The 25,798-nt window shown below is 36.5% G+C and overlaps 1 protein-coding gene across 2 annotated transcripts in view; it reads right to left on the bottom strand.

Moving 5' to 3' along the window:
• Nucleotides 1–25,798, bottom strand: part of ADAM32 (ADAM metallopeptidase domain 32) — a 139,426-nt gene that overhangs the window by 21,571 nt on the left and 92,057 nt on the right. For both annotated transcript variants that reach the window (XM_017847670.1, XM_017847671.1), the window contains 5 exons: nucleotides 25,396–25,576; nucleotides 16,066–16,158; nucleotides 14,532–14,730; nucleotides 6,476–6,584; nucleotides 4,634–4,817 (listed from right to left, as the gene is read on the bottom strand). In XM_017847670.1, coding sequence (XP_017703159.1) covers nucleotides 4,634–4,817; nucleotides 6,476–6,584; nucleotides 14,532–14,730; nucleotides 16,066–16,158; nucleotides 25,396–25,576 — 766 coding nt within the window. The remainder of the gene's footprint in view (nucleotides 1–4,633; nucleotides 4,818–6,475; nucleotides 6,585–14,531; nucleotides 14,731–16,065; nucleotides 16,159–25,395; nucleotides 25,577–25,798) is intronic.

Genomic DNA, 25,798 nt, shown 5'->3' with positions numbered 1-25,798 from the left:
AAGGGAAATGTGAGGTTGGAGCCCCGACACAGAGTCCCTACTGGAGCACTGCCTAGTGTAGTTGTGAGAAGAGGGCCACCATCCTACAGACCCCAGAATGGTAGATCCACCTACAGCTTGCACTGTTTGCCTGGAAAAGCTGCAGACATTCAGTGCCAGCCTGTGAAAGCAGCCAGGAGGCTATACCCTGCAAAGCCACAGAGGCAGAGCTGCTCAAGGCTGTGGGAATCTACCTCTTGCATCAGCATGACCTCCATGTGAGACATGGAGTCAAAGGAGATTGTTTTGGAGCTTTAAGATTTCACTGCCCTGCTGGATTTTGGACTTGCATGGGACCTGTAACCCCTTTGTTTTGGCCAATTTCTCCCATTTGGAAAGGCTGTATTTCCAATACCTATACCCCTGTTGTATCTAGGAAGTAACTAACTTGTTTCTGATTTTATAGGCTCATAGGTGGAAGGGACTTGCCTTGTCTTGGATAAGACTTTGGATTATAGACTTTTGAGTTAATGTTGAAATGAGTTAAGACTTTGGGGGACTGTTAGGAAGGCATGGTTGGTTTTGAAATGTGAGAACATGAGATTTGGGTTGAATTATATGATTAGGCTGTGTCCCCACCCAAATCTCATCTTGAATTCTCATGTGTTAGGAGGTAATTGAATCATGAGGGCAGATCTTTTCTGTGCTGTTCTCATGACAGTGAGTAAGTCTCACAAGATTTGATGGTTTTACAAAGGGGAGTTTCCCCACACAAGCACTCTTCTCCTGTCTGCCTCCATGTGAGACAAGCCTTTCACCTTCTGCCATGACTGTGAGGCCTCCCCAGCCACGTGGAATTTTAAGTTCATTAAACCTCTTTCTTTTGTAAATTGCCCAGTTCAGGTATGTCTTTATGAGCAACATGAAAGCAGACTAATACAATGACCTTAGGTTGTCTATTTGTGCCCTTTCAGACCTTTTGATGTAGGCATTTAACGTTATACATTTTCCTTTTAGCACTGCTTTTGCTGTATCCCAGAGGATTGGATGAGTTGTGTCACTATTATCCTTCAGTTCAAAGAAGTTTTTAGTTTCCATTGATTTCACTGTTGACAAAAAGATCATTCAGGAGCAGACTACTTAATTTCCATGTATTTGGATGGTTTTGAGGGTTTCTTTTGGAGTTATTTCCAATTTTATTCCACTGTGGCCTGAGAGAGTACTTGATATGATTTCAATTTTCTTAAGTTCATTGAAGCTTATTTTGTGGTCCATCATATGGTCAATCTTGGAATATGTTCCATGTGCTGATGAATAGAGATATATATTCTGCATTTTGGGGTACAATGTTCTATAAATATCTGTTAAGTCTATTTGTTCTAGGATATAGTTTAGGTACTGTGTTTCTTTGTTGACTTTCTGTCTTGATGACCTGTCCAATGTTGTCATGAGTATTGAAATCCCCCACTATTATTGTGTTGCCATCTATCTCATTTCTTAGGTCTATCAAGAATTGTTTTATAACTTTGGGAGCTCTAGTGTTGGGTGTATATGTATTTAGAATTGTGATTTTTTCCTGTTGGACTAGTCCCTTTATCATTATATAATGGCCCTCATCTTTTTTAAGAGTTTTTGCTTTAAAATCTGTTTTGTCTGATATAAGAATAGCTATTCCTGCTCACTTTACATGTCCATTTGCATGGAATATCTTTTTCCACCCCTTTACCTTAAGTTTCTGTGAATCCTTATGTGTTAGGTGAGTCTCTTAAAGATAGCAGATACCTGTTTGGTGAATTATTATCCATTCTGCCATTCTGAATCTTTTAAATGAAGAATTTAGGCCATTTATTTTCAATGTTAGTATTGAGATGTGAGGTACTATTGTATTTATCATGTTGGTTTTTGCCTGAATATCTTGTTTTTTCATTGTGTTATTGTTTTAGAGACCCTGTGAAATTTATGCTTTAAGGAGGTTCTATTTTGGCATATTTCAAGGTTTTGTTTCAAGACTTAGAACTCCTTTTAGCAGTTTTTGTAGTGCTAGCTTGGTAGTCGCAAATTTTCTCAGCTTTTGTTAGTCTGAAAAAGACTTTATCTTTCCCTCATTTATGAAGCTTAGCTTAACTGGACACAAAATTCTTGGCTCATAATTGTTTTGTTTAAAGAGACTAAAGATAGGATCCCAATCCCTTCTAGCTTGTAGAGTTTCTGCTGAGAAATCTGCTGTTAATCTGATAGGTTTTCCTTTATACGTTATCTGGTGCTTTTGCCTCATAGCTCTTAAGATTCTTTCCTTCATCTTTACTTTAGATAACCTGATGACCATGTGCCTAGATGATAAATTTTCCAGGTGTTCTTTGAACTTCTTGTATTTGGAAGTCTAGATCTCTAGCAAGGTCAGGGGAGTTCTCCTTGATTATTCCCTCAAATAAGTTTTCCAAACTTTTGGATTTCTCTTCTTCCTCAGGAATACAAATTATTCTTATGTTTGGTTATTTAACATAATCCCAAACTTCTTGGAGGCTTTGTTCATTTTTTTATTCTTTTTTGTTTTTGTCTGTGTCAGATTGGGTTCATTCCAAAGCCTTGACTTAAAGCTCTTAAATTCTTCTACTTGTTCAATTCTATTGTTGAAACTTTCCAGTGTATTTTGCATTTCTCTAAGTGTGTCTTTTATTTCCAGAAGTTGTGATTTTTTTAATTTATGATGTATATTTCTCTGGAGATTTTTTGTCCATATTCTGTACTTTAAAAAATTTCTTTACGTAGTTTTTCACCTTTCTCTGGTGCCTCCTTGAGTAGCTTAACAATCAAATTTCTGAATTTCTTTTCTGGCAGTCCAGAAATTTCTCCTTGGTTTGGATCCATTGCTGGTAAGCTAGTGTGATCTTTTAAGAGTGTTATAGAACCATGTTTTTGTCATATTACCAGAATCGTTTTTCTGGTTCCTTCTCATTTGGGTAGACTATGTTAGAGGAAAGATCTGGGAATCAAGGACTGCTGTTCAGACTCTTTTGTCCCACAGGGTAATCCCTTGATGTTGTGCTCTACCCCTTCCCTTAGGGATGGGGCTTTCTGAGAGCCAGACTGCAGTGATTGTTACTGCTCTTCTGGGTCTACCCACCCAGTGGAGGTAGTGGACTTTGGATTGGTACTTGGGAATGTTTGCAAAGAATCCTGTGATGTGGTCCATCTTTAGGTCTCTCAGCCATTGATACCAGCACCTGCTCTGGTGGAAGTAGCAGGGGAGTGAAGTGGATTCTGTGAGAGTCCTTGGTTATAGTCTTGTTTAGTGCAACTGGTTTTCTCCAAGGTTGGTTATGCTAGCAATGAAGTTGTTATGTGGACAGACTCGGGACCTCTGGTTAGCCAGAATGTTCCAGGCAGTGGAATTAGCTGTTGTTTTTTCCTTCCTTGGAGCAGGGTTGCTCTGTTATGAATTGCTGTAATGGCTTGAGTTGGCTGGCCTCCAGCCAAGAGATAGCAATTTCAAGAGAGCATCAGCTGTAGTAGTATAGAGGGGATACAAGCTTGCCCTAAGTTCACCCAGGTAAGTATTCAAGTTTTTCAGGTGATGACCAGGGCCATAGAGCTCCCATGAGTTACTGTCATTTTTGTCTTCGGCTACCAGGGCAGGTAGAGAAAGACCATCAGGTGAGGGCAGGGTTGGGCATGTCCAAGCTCAAACTCTCCTAGAGTAGGGCTTGTAATGGCCGTTGTGGTAGATTGGGGGAGGTGGTTCTCAGGCCAATGGAGTTACCTTCCAAGGGAGATCATGGCTGCCTCTGCTGCATCATACAGGTCACCAGGGAAGTGGGGGGAAGTTGGCAGTGACAGGTCTCACCCAGTTCCCATGCAGCCAGTAAGGCCAGTGTCACTCCCACCATGCTCCCCAAATAGCCAACAGAGCCCAATGTATATCCAGTCTCTGGATGTTCTGTTCTACTTCCAATGCCTAGGCAGGAACCTTTGCTGTGTTATTCCCACTAAATGAGATGTTAAAGTAAATTTATTTGCTCTGTCTTCTCCAGATTGGTTTCAAAGATGACAAATTATAATGATAACAATCGACAATAATAGCCAAACTATATTTAGTTATTACTATGTTCTGGGCATTGTGTTAAGCACTTATGCTATTATTTAATCTTCACAATACTCTGTAGGGTAAATGCTATTCGTATCCCTACTTTGTGTACAGTTGAGATATCTCAGACTAGCTAGATAACTTGCAAAATGTTACACAATATTTGATTCTATCTAAGCAGCCTGATCTAACTTGTGCTGTTATTCATGGGGCCACAAAGAGATATATGTTACTAAGTGAGATTTCTTCTTTCTTCTCCCAGAAGAAAAGCAAGTTCCCATGCTATGAGGTTCTTAACTACAATATATTCCCAAGACTCTCTCCCAAGGAAAGCTCCAAATATTTGGAGTTTCCTTGCTCAGAATACTGAAATTCTAATGGGGGTTCAGGGAGCGGGGGGAGGTGGGACCTTCCCATTTCCCTCTTACTATTTGGAGACTAAGATTATTCATTTTGCCTCCAAACATTTAAGATTACCTAATACTAGAAATAAATTAAAATTTGATACTTAAATAAAAAGATGAAAACAATGAATAAAACTATATTTTAAATAGATTTTAAATTATTTACCCTCCCAACATCACACTGAGAGCCATTTTTGACAGTCAGTGGATCTGGAACTGTTCGAGGCAATTTGTAGTCTACAGTTACACACACAGAATCTCGTACGAAAGCATAAATCACATCACCATTTTCTTGATGGAAAGGCTTTCGAGTAGGGTAGGTACAAACTAATCTTCCACATATAAGATTCCTGAAAACACAAAAAATATATATGGTTATTATACACTAGGAATTCATTAGGAATGCTTTGGATTTGCTTTCTGTGATGAAAAAAGAATGGTTTTCCACTTACGGCAATGTACCTACAGAAAACGTAATGTTTTCACGGTAACATTTAAAGTAAAAAAGTATAAATCCATTGATCCTAGCTTAATTTTCAAAGGTACTGTCAGAGGCATTTCAACAAGAATGACTCTATCTTGAATAGAGGCTAGGTAAAATAAAGCTAAGACCTACTGGGCTGCATTCCCAGGAGGTTACGGCATTCTTAGTCACAAGATGAGGCAGAAGTCGGCATAAGATATAGGTCATAAGGTGATAAAACAGCATGAGATAAAGAAGCCAGCCAAATTTTACCAAAACCAAGATGGCAACAAAAGTGACCTCTGGTCATCCTCATTGCTCATTTTACTCTAATTATAATGCATTCGCATGCTAAAAGATACTCCCACCAGCACCATGACAGTTTACAAATGCCACAGCAACATCAGGAAGTTATCCAATATGGTCTACAAAGGAGAGGAACCCTCAGTCCATGCTGCTGCTTTGCCTGTTGAGTAGTCATTCTTTTATACCTTTACTTTCTTAATAAATTTGCTTTCACTTTACTGTATGGATTTGCCCCAAATTCTCTCTTCCACAAGATCCAAGAACCCTCTCCTGGGATCCATATTCAGACCCCTTTCTGGTAACAATACTAGTGATCTGTTATTTACTGGGCAGATTATATATTTACTGTCAAATAATCAATTCACTACAGCATTTTATATCACCCCATAGAAGGAAAGAAAGATGAAAAAGTTGTAACCCCTACACTCAAGGACTTTACAGTCTAATATTCTTCTATGGCTTATGATACTAATATGATTCAAATTCCATTAAAAATGTTACAAGTGAAATAAATCATTACAGAGGTTTAAGATTCTCTTAAAAGCTCTATGAAGTTTTCTGTAACTGTGAGATTAGAGGACACATCCTAACCTCACAGTTAAGGAAAACTTCATAGAGGAAACACCATCTGAGTCAAAGCTCACAAATTAGTAAGCTTTCAACAGAAACAGTGAAGTATTTCTAAACAAAAGTAACAGCATAAGCAAGTCAAGGAAGCATAAAACTTCATGGTATATTTATGAGTCTACAAATTCCATGAGTGTATGACTATGATTTGCTAACTAGGATTTAGCCCAGTGTGTGGCGTATAGTAGGTTCCTAAGCGATGTTTTGTAAAAATAAACTCATGATCAAAATATCAAAAACCTGGCTCTTCAGATTCAGGAGGAATTGAACTGCATTTTATAGACACTGAGCAGTCTTCCTCATAGGCAAGTAACCAAGTGGATGGAAAGGAAAAATAAGCAGGAAAGTTTCAGTGGCTATTATGAATTTCAACTTTGGATTGGATTTAGAAACATAATGGGCATTCACGTATAAATGTTTAAAAACAAGATGAAATTTTAGCCTGCAGCACAAGAGAGGTGTCAGGGCTGGAGATTTTGACTTGAGATTCACTCCCATGCACATGTAATACTTTAAACCACTGGAATGAATGACATAAACTAAAGAGAAGGGGCAATGTTTTAAAATCTAATAGAACATAAGAAAAGTATCATTTATATTTGTAGAGCATACCTCCATCCACAGAACACATATTTATTATTTCTATCCCTGCCACAGTTCCCAAATCTGTCTGCTTGAGATTGTATTTCTTCATAGCAGGCAAATGGAGCATTTCTTGAACCTGTTAAAGTTAGAAATACATTTGGATTAAAATGTTTATTGGTTTTTCATCTTCCTCCATTTCTTCATATAATGTTCCCTTTATCTCTCTATTAATATCTATTAATATCTAATTGAAACATTTTTCCTAGTGAGGCTGTAAGGAAAGAGTGAAAAGTAAAGTGAATGGCAATGCCCACTGTTATTGCTCCTTTTGCTTCATTTCCACAAAAAATAATATAGGTGGAGGGGAGATGTTATAGAAGTGTCAACTAGAAGAGGGCTCTGTGAAAGAAAGCAATAGAGAGATAAACCAAGAAAACTATACCATTCTTCTAGATTCTGAGTGTGAACTCATAAAAAACCAGGTCTATAACAAAATCAATAAAATTTCTTCAATGAGAAGAAACTTCATTGTATCTTCAGGTAGTCTAAATTGAAGGGACCAAAATTAGCAACCTATGTATTTATCTATTTTTTCCTTCATTATATCAGATTTTTTATTTCTCTGTAAAAAGTTAGAAAAGATTTGGCAGCTTAAAACAACACCCATTTATTGTCATGGATTCAGTAGATTAGTTCAGCAAGTCATATGGGTTTTCTCTGCATACTATGCTGAGATCAAAATACTGGCTGGGGTTGCAGTGTCATCTGCAGGTTTAAATCCCCTTCAAAGGTCACTGGTTGTTAGTAGTTCAGTTTTTTGCAGTTGTAGGTTTGCTAGCTGTCTGCTAGGGATTGCTCTTGGCTCTGAGAACTTCCTCACAGGTCCTAGTCACATGGCACTCTCAGAACACAGCAGCTTTCTTCCTCCAAACCCACAGGAGAATCTTTCTGACATTTCCTGTCTTTTAAGGGCTCACATGATTAGTTCAGGCGCACTCAGAGCGACCTCCCTTTTGATTAACTCAAAACTGACTGATAGTAGACCTTAACTACATCTTCAAAATTCCTTGACCTTTAGTATATAAGCTAATCACAGGATTGATATTCAATCATATATTCACTGGTTCTACCCCAACTCAAAGGGAGGGAATTATCCAAGTAGTGTCTACACCAGAAAAATTTTGGGAGTCACTTTAGGATTCCACCTAGCACAGTTACCGTCTCCAAAATGAACCTCTCTAAATCTAACTGCTTTATTGACAAAAGCAGATAATAATATATGTCAATGAATTGTTATGAGACTTAATATTATGGCTATTTAGTCACTATTAATTCACATCTAATCCCTCTCCATTCTCTTTCAAGATCAAGAAAGTTTCTCCTGTTTACCTGCACCTTCTATGATACACATTTTTTTTCTTTCTGCTATTCTTTTTTGGGGTTTTGTTTTCCCCTCATCTTATCTCTTTCCACCATTTTTATATTGGTCCATTACAGGAGATTGTATAGATTCCATGAGGATAGGCAATACTAGTTCAGAGTATTCACAATGTTTAACCAGTTCGACTGTGAGATACCAGGTTAGGAATGCCAATGCAGGGCATGTTAAACACTGAGAGATTGTCTGGAGAAAGAAATTTGAAAATTCAGTTCAGTTTAGAAAGATAATGTAAAGAATATGTTTGGTCACAAAGCAGTCAGATGAATTCGGCTGAAAGTATAGTCTTCAACCAACTCAGTTTTATTAGTCTACATATGGCATCTAAAGTTACCAATAACCCCCTATCATTAATTTCTCCCTTAAACACTCTCCCCATTAGTATTAAATCATCACTTTCTCTCAGACTTGTCTTGGTTTTCAAAAGTGAAATGAAAATACTAATAAAAAGGGCAGCACTTTGCAAATGTGAAGTCGTATGTTAAATATTCCCTATAATAGAGTATATTCACTAAGTTTAGTAAGCAATAGAATTTACTCTTCCATGGCCCAAATGGTGTAATTACATCCCCAGCACCACGTTATCGAATGCTTTGACGTGCAGTAATCTATTATCAAATGCTTTGATGTGCATTAAAATAGTGGATGCACTTTCATAGATAGTTGTGCATGGATGGCACCAGGGCAATAAATGTGGGTGTCTGAGATAAATGTGGTCTGAGAGAGTGCTTGACATAATTTCAGTTTTCTTAAATTTATTGAGACTCATTTTATGGCTTATCATTGGGTCTATCCTGGAGTATGTTCCATGCATTGTTGAATAGAATGTATATTCTGCAGCTGTTGGATGAAATGTTCTGTATATATCTGTTAAGTCCATTTTTCCAAGGTATAGTTTAAATTCATTGTTTCTTCGTTGACTTTCTGTCTCAATGACTGTCTAGTGCTGTGAGTGGAGTACTGAAGTCCCCCACTATTATTATGTTGCTGTCATTTCTTAGATCTATTAGTAATTGTTTTATAAATTTGGCAGCTCCAGTGATAGTTGCATATATGTTTAGGATTGTGATATTTTCCTATTGGACAAGTCCTTTTACCATTATATAATGTCCCTCTTTGTCTCTTTTAACTGCTATTGCTTTAAAGTTTGTTTTGTCTGACATAAGAATAGCTACCCCTGCTTGCTTTTGGTGTCCATTTGCATGAAATGCCTTTTTCCACCCCTTTATTTTAAGTATATGTGACTCTTTATGTGTTAGGTGAGTCTCCTAAAGCCAGCAAATAGTTTATTGATGAGGTTTTATACATTCTGGGATTCTGTATCTTTTAGGTGGAGCATTTAGCCCATTTACATTCAATGTTAGTATTGAAATGTGAGGTCCCATTGTATTCATCATGCTCTTTGTTGCCTCTGTACTTTGGGTTTTTTGCTTTGGCTTTTAACTTGTATTTTGTTTTATAGGTCCTGTGTGATTTATTCTTGAAAGAGGTTTTGTTTTGATGTGTTTACAGGATCTGTTTCAAGACTTAGAGCTCCTTTTAGCAGTTCTTCTAGTGGTGGCTTGGTAATGGCGAATTCTCTCAGCATTTGTGTGTCTGAAAAAGACTGTATCTTTCCTTCACATATGACGCTTAGTTTCACTGGATACAAAATTCTTNTTTTTTTTTTGTTTGTTTGTTTTTTGTTATTTTTTGTTTTTTGCTTTTTAACTTGTATTTTAGTTTTATAGGTCCTGTGTAATTTATTCTTTAAGGAGGTTCTGTTTTGTTGTGTTTCTGGGATTTGTCTCAAGATTTAGAGCTCCTTTCAGCAGTTAGTAGTGGTGGTGGCTTGATAATGGTGAATTCTGTCAGCATTTGTGTGTCTGAAAAAGACTGTATCTTTCCTTCACATATGACGCTTAGTTTCACTGGATACAAAATTCTTGGCTGATAATTGTTTTGTTTGAGGAGGCTGAAGATAGGGACCCAATCTCTTCTAGCTTGTAGGGTTTCTGCTGAGAAATCTGCTGATAATCTGATAGGTCTTCCTTTATAGGTTACCTGGTGCTTCTGTCTCACAGCTCTTAAGATTCTTTCCTTCATCTTAACTTTGGAAAACCTGATGACAATGTGCCTAGGCAATGATCTTTTTGCAATGAATTTCCCAGGTGCTCCTTGTGCTTCTTGTATTTGGATGTCTAGGTCTCTCACAAGGCCAGGGAAGTTTTCCTCGATTATTCCCCCAAATACGTTTTCCAAGCTTTTAGAATCCTCTTCTTACTCAGGAGCACCAATTATTCTTCGACTTGGTCGTTTAACATAATCCCAGACTTATTGGAGGCTCTGTTCATATTTTCTTATTCTTTTTCCCTTGTCTTTGGTGGATTTGATTATTTCAAAGACCACATCTTAGAACTCTGAATTTCTTTCTTCTACTTGTTCAGCTCTATTGCTAAGACTTTCCAGAGCATTTTGCATTTCTAATAATGTGTCCAAAATTCCCAGAATTTTTTGTTGTTTTTTTCTTTAAACTGTCTATTTCCTTGAATAATTCTCCCTTCACTTCTTGTGTCATTTTTTGGATTTCATTGCATTAGGCTTCTCCTTTCTTTATTGCCTCCCTGATTAGCTTAATAACTAACCTCCTGATTTCTTCTTCAGGTAAATCAAGGATTTCTTCTTGGTTTTAATCCATTGCTCATGAACTAGTGTGATTTTGGGGGGATGTTAAAGAGCCTTGTTTTGTCATATTACCAGGAATAGTTTTCTGGTTCCTTCTCATTTGGGTAGGCACTGTCAGAGGGAAGGTGTAGGGCTGAAGGCTTTTGTTCAGGTTCTTTTGTCCCATGGGGTGTTCCCTTGATGTAGTACTCACCCCCTTTTTCTATGGATGTGGCTTCCTATGAGCCAAACTGCAGTGATTGTTGTCTGTCTTCTGGGTCTAACCATCCAGCGAGTCTACCTAGCTCCAGGCTGGTACTGGTAATTGTCTGCACAGAGTCCTGTGATATGAACTGTCTATGAGTCTCTCAGCCATGGATACCAGCAACTGTTCTGGTGGAGGTAGCGGAGGGTGTAATGGACTACATGAGGGTTCTTAGCTTTGGTGGCTTAATACCCTATTTTTGTGCCAGTTGGCCTCCTGCCAGGAGGTGGTCCTTTCCAGAGAGCATCAGCTGTGGTAGTATGGAGAGGGACCAGTGGTGGGTGGGTGCCTAGAACTCCCAAGAGTATATACCCTTTGTCTTCAGTGACCAGAATGGGTAAAGAAGACCATCAGGTGGGGGCAGGGTTAGGCATGTCTGCGCTCAGACTCTCCTTAGTCAGGTCCTGCTGTGGCTGCTGTGTGGGGCATGGGGGTGAGATTCCAGGTCACTGGAGTTGTGCACCAACTTATATGTTGGATTATGTTACTTAATCTTTTTTTTTCTCTTGCTTCTTTCAAAATTTCATTATCTTCATTGACGGTTTTATTACAATATGTCTTGGTGTAGTCTTGTTTGGATTAAACACGACTGAAGAACTTTGAGCTTGGTATAATCTTCTTTGGATTAAACCTGACTGAAGGATTTTGAGCTTCCTGTACCTGTGCATTTATATCTTTCCTAAGATTTTGGAAGTTTTCAGTTATTATTATTTTAAATAGGCTTTCTGTTCTTGTCTCTCTTCTCCTTTCTCACCTCGTATAATGAGAATGTTAGCTTTCGTGATGCTGTTTCAAAATCCCATAGTGTTTGTTTCTTCGTTTCTTTCCATTCTTTTTTCTTGTTTCTCCTCTAGTTGTATGTATACAAGTAATCTATTTGCAAGTTCACAGATCTTTCTTTTCCTCTGTGAATTCTGTTGTTGATGTTATCTATTGCATTTTAATGTTATTCATTTTGTTCTTCAGCTCAATAACTTGATTATTTTTTATAAAAAATATATGTTGCTTCTCTGTGATCTTTTGAAGTTTGTGGAGTATCCTTAGAACAATTATTTTGAATCTCGTTCAGGCAATTTGAAGATCTTTATTTCTTTGGGATCAGTTATTAGAAAATTATTGTGTCATTTGATGGTGATAAGTTTCCTCAGCTTTTCATGTTTCTTATTGTATTGCATTGATACCTTCAAATCTGATGCAGAGTCACCATTTTGAAACTTTACAGAATGCTTTCACTGATTTAAAAAATATCTTACTCTATAGGTGGGAAAAAGGCTGTTAGAAAGGTAGAGTTGGATAGTTCTGGCTTTGGTGAAGCCACAGCAGTGAACCCTCCATGCATTTCTGTCAGCTGAGGTCAACATTAACAAAGATTGCAGGGAGTCCCGAGCAGCTAAAGTTGTGGTATCTGCAGGGACAATGAGACTGCTGCGTTTCCAATGGTGAAGGATCCTGGGGTCCTCAATCTCTTTTTCTCCCACCAGGGAGGTCATGGCCCTGGGCAATTTCATTTGGCACAAGGTCTGGTTTGAGAGCATTCCCTCACTGGTGTCTGATGCACGGTGCCCATGCAGTAGCCACAGAGCCAGGGACTGAATCACAAGCATACATGAAGAGACCAAAGGGTACAGGGCAGCAGTGACACTGGTGCTTAAGGTGAAGACAGCCCTGCTTCCACATATGTAATGATGTATGAAGTAGAGTAGGTGTTTGTGGAGCAGAAGGAGAGTCAAGGTCTTAAGCACACGTGGGTGTACAGCAACAAAAGTTCCTAGGTTCAATGTGAAGACTCACATAGCTGCACTATCTCTGAGCCTGAGGCATGAGTGCACACACTGCAGACCCAAACCACAGCTCCAGGGTCAGGGGTGCACACAGGATTGGGAGGGGTAGTTGCTCAAGTCCCACAGCTATAAAACAGTAGCTGATTCTTGGAGGAAAGGCACATTTGGATCTCATTTACCATGGAGCCAGAGGCTGGGATGACTGTTGGTTATCTCAGTAATAAAAGATGCCACTGTCCTCTGCAGAGCAGGCTACTGGAGATGACAATGGCACATGCTGAGTGGCTAATACTGATGGCCTCCTCCCTTCTTTGTTCATAACCATCTCCATATATCTCAGATGTGCTGCTGTAATCAGCAATCCTTCTTTACAGTTTTTCCCATTTTTTTCTCTGCTGTACTGCTAGAGGGTTCTCAGATGGACCTTAGAGCCTTTGCAAGACTATTATACTTCATAAATAGTTGCCTTTTTTTTTGTTTTTTGTGAGGGGATGAAGACCGGCATCCTAAAAATCTTTTGCACAACAAAGGAAAAAATCAACATAGTGAAAAGCCAACTTCTATAAAATAAGATAAAGTATTTGCAGATCATATGTATAGTAAGGAATTCATTTCCAAAATATATCAGTAACTCATAAAACTCAGTACCAAAAGAAAATAACCTGATCAAAAATGGAGAAAAGATTAAATAAACATTTCTCCAAAGAATACACACAATTCATCAAGACATATATGAAAAGATGCTCATCACTAATCACAGAACCACAATGAGATACCACTTCACATCTGTTAGAATGACTATTGTCAAAAAGATAAAAGATAATAAATGTTGGTGAAGATGTGGAGAAAAGAAACCCCCATACACTGTCGGTGGGAATATAAATTGGTACAGCTGCTATGGAAAACAATATGGAACGTCCTTAGAAATCAAAAGTAGAACTACCTTATGATTCACCAATTCCAACTGAGTACAGATTCAAAGGAAATGAATCAATATTGCAAAAGAGATATCTGCACCCCCGTGTTTATTGCTACATTATTCACAACAACCAAGATTTGGAAACAACTGGTGTCTATTTAATTGAAAAAGTGTAACACAATCTGATGTGATGAAAGTCAGTTTTACTTGTGTTCTGAGTATAAGAGAAGAAAGTTCACTTTTAGCTTAGGTAAACAGATAAATGTATTAAAAACATGATATATATATATGTCTGTGTTTATATAGATATATACATATACACAAACATACAAAATCCAATATTAGTCAGAGTAAGGAGGAAAATCCTGCCATTTGCAATAACACAGGTGAACCTGGAGGCCATTATGCTAAGTGAAATAAGCCAGATACAGAGAGATAGATAATGCATGATCTCACTTATATATGCAATCTAAAATTGTCGAACTCAAAAACACAGAGAGTGGAATGATGGTTGCAAGAAGCTGAGGTAAGGGGGGAAATGGGGAAATGCTAGTCAAGGGGTACAAAGTTTCAGTTATGCAAAATAAATAAGTTCAAGAGATGTAATGTACAACAATGTGACTTTAGTAAATGATATTGTATTATATACTCAAAATCTGCAAAAGGATAGATACAAAATTCTTTTAAAGGATGAAAAAGAAAATGGTAACTATATGAGATGGTGGACATGTTAATCAGCTTAACTGGCAAATATTTCACAATGTATACATATATCAAAACAAAATCAAACACCTAAAAACATACATACAATTTTTGTCAGTTATATGTCAGCAAAGATGGAAAATATAAACATTAAAAGAAGAATTAGTGTGTATATGTTTGCTTATACATATAATAAAATATATACATACAAAATATTCCACATTTTATACCATATAAAAATTTCACATTTGATATATATTAAAAATATTCCCCATTATCCTGGTAATGTTAATAACAATGTTAAGGGCTATTTAGATGTAACAAAAAGATATTACCTTTTCCAAATACACTCTCACAACGTGCATCAAGATCATGGCAGTCTCCATCATAACAAATAAACTTGCTATTTTTGCATGGAAGTCCATTGAATAAAGTTATGTCAGGACCACACTCTGGTGAGCTTCCATTACAATTTTCAGCAATGTCACATTCAGGATGTGCTTTTGGCCTACATTCAACACCTGATTGTAAAATCTAAGAGAAATTAGAATATAAAAAATAAAGCATTACAAATAGGATTACTGCGTTTATTAATATTTACTTCAAAATTGTGTTAATCATTTTCGCTTTACTCTATCCATTAATGTATATCAATACTTTTTTATACAAATTACTATGCTAATAATATAAAAATATAAATGAAATGTTATTGACTAAAATAGGAGATAAGACATATGTACAAGAAAATGTAAAACACAAATCTGATGTGATGAAAGTCAAAGTTTTATTGGTATTCTCAACGTAAGAGAAGAACGTTTGCTTTAAGCTTAGGAAATTTATTTCTTTTGGGTGAAAATACTGTAATTTAGTCCATTTCTAAATGAAATATACTTTTTCAAGCCACAGTGTGTAAGTATGGAATACTTTAAAATTCTATGACAACTGTGAAACATGAATAACTGCAGAGGGAAACACAAGCGTGATTAAAAACGCAGTTCAACTATGAGAGTTCTTGGAGAGGAAGGAAGCCAACTACAACCTTTCTCTCAAATCATGGAAGTATGTAGACTCTTTCACACACAGAATTGTGGAAATTTACAAAAAGAATCTTAAATAAAATATCTATCTCATAATTCTTAATTGATGACTTCCAGCTGACACTAAAAAGATTATAGAAGTAAGAATGCAATCAGATAATAACATCCTAAGAAAAGAATACATAAAACTGCATCAGTGCAGGACAGTCATGAAGATAGAATGCATTACAGATAATTCAACAGAGGTATTCTCCTATGAGAAACCTGTTAATAATATTTTAGAAGAGCTGAAAAGAAAAAAAGAAAACAGGAGTCAATGTCTTCACCATATAAACTAAAACATAATCTTTAAGTCAAATGATCTTTGAATAATAAGTTCAAAGTTTAAATGTTATGCTACATGTACCATGTGAAAAATGTTACTTCTAGTGAGCTTCATTCCTTATACATTCAAGGAAATCTGCTGTATCTTTCAATTACATATAGATACTTATTCACAACCCATAAAAATGTTTTTATTTACAATAATATAAACATTGTATCATGCAAATAAATAATTGTTCCATTCAATGGAGGTCTTCTCTATTGAATAATCCTGTAATATCTCTAAATCAAGGTGTAAAAAACAACAGCATCAACTTACTGAAAATATTGGTGTGTAGAACACCTAAGAAAAGTTAACAAAAATCAGAAATCCGATTCTGAATTTATTATCTTTCTCTTTATCTGAAAAGTAATTTAACTGATTTACAGCTGTAGGTCTAAGTGTTGTAAAGTACCCTGCACATGATTTATTACATATCTGAAAGATGTTCATAAACTTAAATCTTACTTGACAGTCTCTGCAGCATGATCCTCTATAACATTTTGCTCCGTCTTTCAGCACACAAGTTCGAAAATCACAACAGCTTGCAGGTCCACATTGCTATGAATTAGTGAAAGGTACAAGTAAAAATACATCATGACAATAGTAAAATCTTTACAAGGAGTTATATTTTGGTGGGCTTACTGTTTAAATTTGGAAAGGGATATGAATGATGCCAATAGTTATAGGTTTTAACATCTCTAAACATTTAAAACACTAATGTAGGACTTTTACCACCAGTCATAAGAGAGTAACTAGTAACCTACTTACCTTCCTCTGGACTATATTCTCTACTTTAAAAACATGGAGAATGTCAGAATGGATAAAAGCAAGACCTCACTATATGCTGCCTATAAAAATACATCATGTATGAAGACACACATAGACTGAAAATAAAGGCATGGAAAAATGTATTACATGCACATGGAAACACAAAAGAGCAGGAATAGCTATATTTATATTAGATAAAATAGACTTCAAGTCAAAGACTGTAAAAGGAAACAAAGGTGGTCCTCATATAATACTAAAGTAGTCCATTTAGCAAGAGAATATAATAATTCTAAATATAGTGTACCCAACACTGGTGAACCCAAATATATAAAGCAAACATTAATCAATATAAAGAGAAAGAAAGAATATATTACAATAATACTTGGATAATTCAACACCTCACTCAGTAATGGAAAGATCACCCAGACCAAAAAAAAAAAAAAAAATCAACAGAGACATCAGAGTCAAACCACACTCTAGACCAAATGGACCTAACACAACATTTCATCAAATAGCTATTAAATGCATATTCTTTTCATTAGCAAGTGAAACATTCTTCAGAACAGACCATATGCTAAGCTAAAAAACACATCTCAACAAATTCAAAAAACAATTAAAATCATGTGAAGCATCTTTTCTGACCACAATGGAATAAAACTAGAAATCAATAACAAGAACTTAGAAAACTACACAAACACACAGAAATTAAACAACATGCTCCTGACTGATCAACAGTCAATGAAGAAATAAAGAATAAAAAAGATTGTTTGAAACAAATGAAATAGAAACACAGCATAACAAAACCTATGAGATACAGCAAAAGCAATACTAAGATGGTAGTTTATAAGAGTAAATGCCTACATCAAAAAAGGAGAAAATCCTCAAATCAGCAACCTAATGATGCACCTCAAGAAACTAGAAAGGCAAGAAGAAATTAAACTTAAAATTAGTAGAACAAAAGAAATAATATAGATCCAAGTAGAAATAAGTAAAAGAGACTACAAGCGCAAATTGAATAAAAAAACAAAACCCATCCATCTGCCGTCTTCAACAGATCCATCTTATATTATATGTAACAAAACCACTAGGCTCACAGTAAAGGGGTGGAGAAAGATCATGCAAATGGAAAACAAAAAAGAGCAGAAGTCACTATTTTTATATCAGATAACACAAACTTTGGACCAAAAACAGTAATAAAAGATAAATAATGACATCACATAATGAAAAAGAGTTCAACAAGAAGAATTAATGGTACCAACTATATATGCACTGAACACTGTAGAACCTAGATTCTAACTATTTGTCAACCTACAAAAACACTTAGTCACACAATAATAGTGGAGAACTTTAATACCCCACTGACAGTGTTAGACAGACCACCAAGACAGAAAACTAAAAAGGAAATTTTGAATGTAATTCAACACTTAACCAATTGGACCTAATACATATTTACAGAGTACCCCATATGTCAACAACAGAATATACATTTTTCTTATCCATGCGCAGAACATACTCTAAGATCGACCACATGCTCAACCATAAACCAAGTCTAAATAAATTTTTTTAAAATTGAAATTATACCAACCATACACTCAAGCCACAGTGAAATAAAAACAGAAATCAATACCAAGAAGATATCTCAAAAACCACACAATTACATGGAAATTAAACAACTTGCTCTTGAATGACTTCATGTTGCTGAAAGAGGCACCAAAGAGGGTGGGAAAGAAAGTCTTGAATTGTCAACAGCAACCATCTCTCATCCCCCAACAGCAACTTCATGATGCGGAGAATCCGTGTGATTCAGGGAAGAGAGCACAGTGATTGTGAGACTTTGCACTGAATTCAGTGTTGCCCTGACACAGTGTAAAGCAGAACCAGGCTATCGTCAGCTGACGCCCATCCATGGAGGGGGCATATAAACCAGCCCTAGCCAGAGGGGAACCATCCATCTGATCAGTCAGAGCTTGAGTTCCAGCAAGCCTCACCACCATGGGCTGGAGTACTCTGCAGCCCTAAGTGAACTTGAGGGGCAATCTATGACACAAGGACTGCAATGACTAGACAAGTCCTAGTGGTAAGCTGGGCTCCAAGCCAGACTGCAGGGGCAAGTGACCTGTAGAGACACCAGCCAGGGAAGCTAAGAGAATGCTTGTGTCATCCTTCCCCCAGCCTCAGGCAGCAGAGTGCACAGCTCCAAAAAGACTCTGTCCTTCTGGTTGAGAGAAGGGAACCTGCTGCCTTGAATGGAAGGAGCCAGTCCAGGAAGGATCAATCACCTACTGACTAAACAGCCCTTGGGCCCTAAAGAATGAATAGTGATACCCAGGTAGTATGCTGTAGGCCTTGAGTAAAATTTAGTCATGCTGACTTCAGGTACAAGCTCTACCACAGTGGGGCAGAGCACCAAGAGGGCTCTTGGGTTCCCTGATTCCAAGCCTTTTCTCTTAGATAGCACTTCTGGACCTGCCCTGGGACAGAGGGGAGCCCACTGCCCTGAAGAGTGAGTCCCAGGTCTTGCACACCCACAACAAGCTGACTAAGGACTCACTGGGCCTAAACTCAACATCAGAAGTGGTCTGGCATTACTCCCTGAAGGCCTGTGGTGGTAGAGGCCATAGGGTGAGGCTCCTCAGCCTATGGGGAAAAAAGGTAAGAGTGGGAAGAACTGTGTCAAGTGGTTGGAATACCAGATCAGCCACAGTAGAACGGAACACCAGGTATATTTCTAAGGTTTCTGACTCCAGTCTCTGGCTCCAGGATGGCATCTCTGCACCTGCTCAGGGGCTGTGAGAACTTGCTCCCTAAAGGGGAGGACACAAGCCTTGCTGGCTTTGCCACCTGCTGATCGTGGAGCTCCAGGGCCTTGAGAGAACATAGGCAGTAGTCAGGTAGTGGTTTCAGCAAGCCTTGCATGAGACCCAGTGACCTGCTGACTTCAGGTCTGATCCAGCACAATCCAAGTGGTGGTGGCCTCAGGAACGTGTCTCTCCAACCCCAGCTCCAGAGAGTCGGCACAGAAAGAAAGAGAGATTCCATTTATTTGGGAGAAAGTAAGTAAAGAAAACAAGTGTCTCTGCCTGGTAATCCAGAGAATTCTTCTGGATATTATCCAAGACCACCAAAACAGTACCTCTAAGAGTCTGCAAAAAATCACACCATTACTGAGGTTGGGGTGACCCCTAATGCAAATATGGCCTAAATCACAACACCTAAGTCCTTTCGAATACTCTGGAAAACCTTCCCAAGGAGGATGGCTACAAATAAGCCCAGATGGCAAAGACTATAATAAATACCTAACTCTTCAATGCCCAGAAACCAAAGAACATCCACAAGCATCAAGAAACTCTGACTTCACCAAATGAACTAAATAAGACATCAAGGACTAATCCTGGAGAAACAGAGATATGTGACCTTTCAGACAGAGAATTCAACATAGCTATTTTGAGGAAACTCAAAGAAATTCAAGATAACACAGAGAAGGAATTCAAAATTCTATCAGATAAATTTTAACATAAATTGAAATTATTTTAAAAATCAAGCAGAAATTCTGTGGTTGAAAGAGGCAATTGGCATACTGAAGAATGTATCAGAGTCTCTTAATAGCAGAATTGACCAAGCAGAAGAAAGAATTAGTGAGCCTGAATAAAGGCTATTTGAAAATCCACAGAGGTGACAAATAAAAAAAGAATAAAAAAGAATGAAGCATATCTACGAGATCTACAAAACAGCCTCAAAGGGGCCAGTCTAGGAGTTACTGGCCTTAAAGAGGAGGTAGACAAAGAGGTGCGGGTAGAAAGCTTTTTCCAAAAATATAATAACAGAACTACCCAAACCTAGAGAAAGATATCAATATCCAAGTACAAGAAGATTATAGAACACTGAGCAGATTTAACCCAAAGAAAACTACCTCAAAGCATTTAATAATCAAACCCCTAATGATCTAAGATAAAGGATCCTAAAAGCAGCAAGAGAAAAAGAAACAAATCATAGGTACCAATGGAGATTCAGTGATAGTGCTGGCAGCAGACTTTCAGCAGAAGAGCGCCTTGACAGTGTTCAGGAGAGAGTGGCATGACAGTATTTTTAAAAGGGCAGTGGAAAAAAAACTTGTTGCCTCTAAGATAGCATATCGGTAAAAAAAAGAAGAAAAAAAAAAATATATATATAGGGATATGATTATTGTATGTATTCTAAACCATAAGGAGAAATAAAGACTTTCCCAGAGAAAGAAAAGTTGAGGGATTTCATCAACACCAGACCTGTCCTGCAAGAAATGCACAAGGGAATTATTTTATCAGAAAGCAAAGGATATTAATGAGCATTAATAAATCATTTGAAGGTACAAAACTCACTGGTAAGAGTACCTACAAAGAAAAACACAGAATATTATAACACTTTAACTGGGGTGCATAAAAATACTCTTATTCTAAGCAGAAAGACTAGATGATGAACCAATCAAAATAATAACTACAACTTTTCACAACATAGTCAGTACAATATATATAAGTAGAAAAAACAAAAGTTGAAAAGCAGGGGAGGAATTAAAACAGAATTTTTATTAGTCTTCTTGCTTGTTTGTGCAGTGTTAAATTGTTATCAGCTTAAAATAATGGACTCTAAGATAGTATTTGCTAGTCTCATGCTAACCTCAAATCTAAAAACATATAACAGATACACACAAGATAAAAAGCAAGAAATTAAATCATATCACTAGAGGAAAATCACCTTTACTAAAACGAAGATGAAGGAAAGAGGAAAATGAAGGAAATGGGAAGGGAAGGAAAGGAAAGAGAAGAAAGGGGAAAGGAAAGGAAGAAGAAAGGCAAATAACAAAATGGCAGGAGAAAGTTATTATTTATCAATAATAACATGGAATGTAAATCAACTAAACACTCCAATCAAAAATCAAAGAGTGGCTGAATGAATTTTAAAAACAAAAGAAATTAATGATCTGTTGCCTACAATAAATACACTTCACCTATAAAGACATACACAGACTGAAAATAAATAGATGCAAAAGGATCCTTTGCCAATGGAAACTAAACAAAGAGCAGGAGTAGCTAGACTTATATTGGACAAAACACATTTCAAGACAAAAACTATAAGAGACAAAGAAGGTAATTATATAATGATAAAAGGCTCATTTCAGCAAGAGTATATAACAATTGTAAATATATATGCACCCAACACTGGAGCACCCAGATGTATAAAGCAAATATTATTAGAGCTAAAGAGAGAGAGAGACCCAATACAATAACAGCTGGAGACTTTAACACCCCACTTTTAGCACTCAGTAGATCTTCCAGACAGAAAATCAATAAAATCAATAAAGAAACATCAAACTTAATCTGCACTATAGATCAAATGGATCTAATAGATATTTACAGAACATTTCATCCAACAGCTGAATAATACACATTCTTTTCTTCAGAACATGACTTGTTCTCAGGCATAGACAGACCATATGTCAGGTCACAAAAGAAATCTTCAAGCATTTAAAAAAATTAAATAATATCAAGCGTCTTCTCTGACCACAATGGAATAAAACAAGAAAGCAATAACAAAAGGAATTTTGGAAACTATTACAAATACATGGAAATTAAACAATATGCTCCTGAATTAGCAGTGGGTCAATGAGATTAAGAAAGAAATTTAAAAATTTCTTGAAACAAATGATAATGGAGATGCAACATACCAAAATCTATGGGATAGAGCAAAACAGTACTAAAAGGTATGTTTATAGCTCTATGCACTTATATCAAAAAAGAAGAAAAACATTTCTATATGGCAACAGTGAACAATCTGAAAATCAAGAAAGTGATCCCATTTACAATAACTATAAATAAAATTAAATGTCTAGGAATAAATTCAATCAAATAAGTGACAGATCTCTACAATGAAAACTATGAAACATTGATGCAAGAAATTGAGAACACCAAAAATGAAAAAATATTCCATGTTAATGGATTAGAAGAACCAATATTGTTGAAATAGCCACACTACCCAAAGCAATCTACAAATTCAATGCAATCTCTATCAAAATACCAGTGACATTCCTCACAGAAATAGGAAAAAAAAATCCTAAAATTTATATGAAACCAAAAAAGACCCACAATAGCTAAAGCTATCCTGAGCAAAAAGAACAAAACTAGAGGAATCACATTACCTGATTTCAAATCATACTACAGAGGAATACTAACCAAAATGATATGGTACAGAAACATAGACCAGTGAAACAGAATAGAGAACCTAGAAATAAATGCATTCATCTACCGTAAACTCATTTTTGACAAAGGTGTCCAGAACATACACTGGGAAAAGAACAGTCTCTTCAGTAAGTGATGCTGAGAAAACGGGATATTCATATGCATGATAATGAAACTAGGCCCCTCTCTCTCTTACCATATACAAAAATCAAATCAAAATGGATTAAAGACTTAAATCTAAGACCTCAAACTATGAATCTACTACAAGAAAACATTGGAGAAACTCTCCAGGACATTGGACTGGACACAGATTTCTTGAGTAATACCCCACAAGCACACAAAACCAAACCAAACGTGGACAAATGGGATCACATCAAGTTAAGACGCTTCTGCATAGCAAAGAAAGCAGTCAACAAAGTGAAGAGACAACCCACAGAATGGGAGAAAATATTTGCAAACTACCCATCTGACAAGGGATAATACCCATCTGGATAATATCCAGAACATATAAGGAGCTCAAACAACTCTACAGGAAAAAATCTAATAATCCGATTAAAGGTGGGCAAAAGATCTGAATAGACATTTCTCAAAAGAAGACATACAAATAGCAAAAAGGTATATGAAAAGGGGTTCAACATCAATGAGCATCAGAGAATTGCAAATCAAAACTACAATGAGATATCATCTCATCCCATTTAAAATGGCTTTTATCCAAAAGGTAGGCAATAACAAATGCTGGTGAAGACGTGGAGAAAAGGGGATCCTTGTACACTGTTGGTGGGAGTGTAAATTAGTACAAACACTATGTGGAACAGTTTGGAGGTTCCTCAAAAAAATAAAAATAGAGCTATCATATGATCCAGCAATCCTACTCCTAGGTATATACCCAAAAGACAGGAAATCAGTACATCGAACAGATATTTGCATGCTCATATTTATTGCAGCACTATTCTCAATAACTAAGATTTGGAAGCAACCTAAGTGTCTATCTACAGATGAATGGATAAAGGAAATGTGGTACATATACACAATGGAGTACTATTCAGCCATAAAAAAGAATGAGATCCAGTCATATGCAACAATATGGATGGAACTGGAGGTCATTATATTAAGTGAAATAAGCCAGGTGGAGAAAGACAAACACTGCATGTTCCCACTTATTTGTGGAAGCTAAAAGTTAATGCAAATTTAAACCACTACAAAACAACTGGAATAGCTAAAATTTAAGAAGTGGATAATAACAAATTCTAGTTCAGATACGAAGGAACTCAAAGTTTCATATGCTGCTGACAGGAGTGTAAAAAGATATGACCATTTTGGAAAATATTTTGGCAATTTCTTATAGACATACATGTATCATATGACCTAGCAGTTGTACTTGTACAAATTAAGAATAATGGACCAATAGTTTAACAACTTAAATGTCCATTAGCAGGTGAATGTTTGAAACAGATTATGGTATATGTATACAATTAAATATGACTTAAAATTAAAAGGGAGAAACTATTGTGATATGAAATAAATGGATGAATCTCAAAAACACTATATTGAAAGGAAAAAGCCAGACACAAACAGTATGTGCTGTCCCCTTTCATTTATATGACTTTCTAGACCAGGCAAAGGGAACAGAATCACAAATTGTCTGGAGACAAGTGGAGGTAGAAATGACTGCAAATATGAATAAGCTTTTGGGGATTATGGAAAAATATATTTTAATTATACCAAAGGTTATATACATTTGTTGAAACTCATCAACCTGTACACTTAAAATGGGTGCATTTTACTGTATGTGGATTATACCCCAATAAAATTGATTTTTTAAAAAAAATCAAGAACCAGGTGTGGTAGCTCATGCCTGCAATCCCAGCACTTCGGAATGCCTGAGGCAGGTGGATTACCTGAGGTCAGGAGTTTGAGACCAGCCTGACCAATATGATGAAACTCTGTCTCTACTGAAAATACAAAATTAGCCAGGCATGGTGGCAGGTGCCTGTAATCCCAGCTACTTGGCAGGCTGAGGCAGGAGAATCGCTTGAACCCGGGAGGCAGAGATTGAAGTGAGCCAAGATCACACCATTGCACTCCAGCCTGGGCAACAAGAGCGAAACCCCATCTCAAAAAATAAATTAATGAAAATAAAATAAAAAATAAAGAAATGACTTGTTCTTACTAAATTGTTAAACATAATACAAAAACATAGTAATTAAAATAATGTGATATGGTACAAGTAATCCTGACCTATGGATGGAACAAATCCTAATAAATTGTTGTCTGCCTTATAACCAAGGAAATTTATAACATTTGCAGTACTGCTACAAATATTGAATTATATAAAAGCATTAAACCTTAGGCCTTTTGAATTCATTATATTTTCAGAGTTTCCCTATCAAGTGAATAATCAAAATATCCAGTGTTCATATTACAATATTGATACAGATTCCTGTACTAACTACTGATTCCATTGTGAAGTAAAACCCTAAAGGACACATTGGGCTGCTTAATCAATCTTCATTAAGACATCTGTAAAATGTCCAAAGATTAAGCAGAGATTTGTAAAGAACGCTATGTAGTCTGAAACTCAAAAGTTTATTCTAGACCCTCCTCTTTCCCATTACCAATGATTTTGTGCAGTACATTTTAAACCTGTTCAAAATTCTTCAACCTACAAAACCTAGACAGTATTTTATTGTATGTATTTCAACCCAACTTCACTTACTGTCAACATTCTGCATGGTACTCATTTGAGATACATGATATTTATGAAAAAGATAAACTAAAAATAAATTCATTAATCAATTTTCCTAGTTATCATACTTACAGCTTCAGTACCACAATCACAGATTTCACTTCCCTCCAACCTGCCGTTGCCACAGACTGGTTTTGGAGACTTTTTTTGCATTTGTGGCTTATTCTGAAGACATTTGGCACCCACATTTGAAATGAAATTTTGAAAGCTCCTCAAACTGCAACTGCTAAAAGTCTTCACACCATTGGATTGCCTAAAGATGAATCCATATAATGTCATTGGCGATATACTTCTGAAAACACATTTCTATATGATATAAATTAATTTCAAAATGTTAAATTCAATTGACTATTACAAATGTTTATAATAAGTGCTTAGAGGCCAAAATCATAGTTGAGGATGTCATGTGATTTTATTCACTGGAATACATGTTCTTATTAAAACAAAGCTAAGTACAGTTCAACAGCAAAACACA

Source organism: Rhinopithecus bieti, unplaced genomic scaffold, assembly GCF_001698545.2.
Source record: "Rhinopithecus bieti isolate Rb0 unplaced genomic scaffold, ASM169854v2 scaffold_29855, whole genome shotgun sequence".
Taxonomy (NCBI): Eukaryota; Metazoa; Chordata; class Mammalia; order Primates; family Cercopithecidae; genus Rhinopithecus; species Rhinopithecus bieti.
Note: the sequence above shows the minus strand (reverse complement) of the source record. Positions and strands in the feature narration are given on the sequence as shown.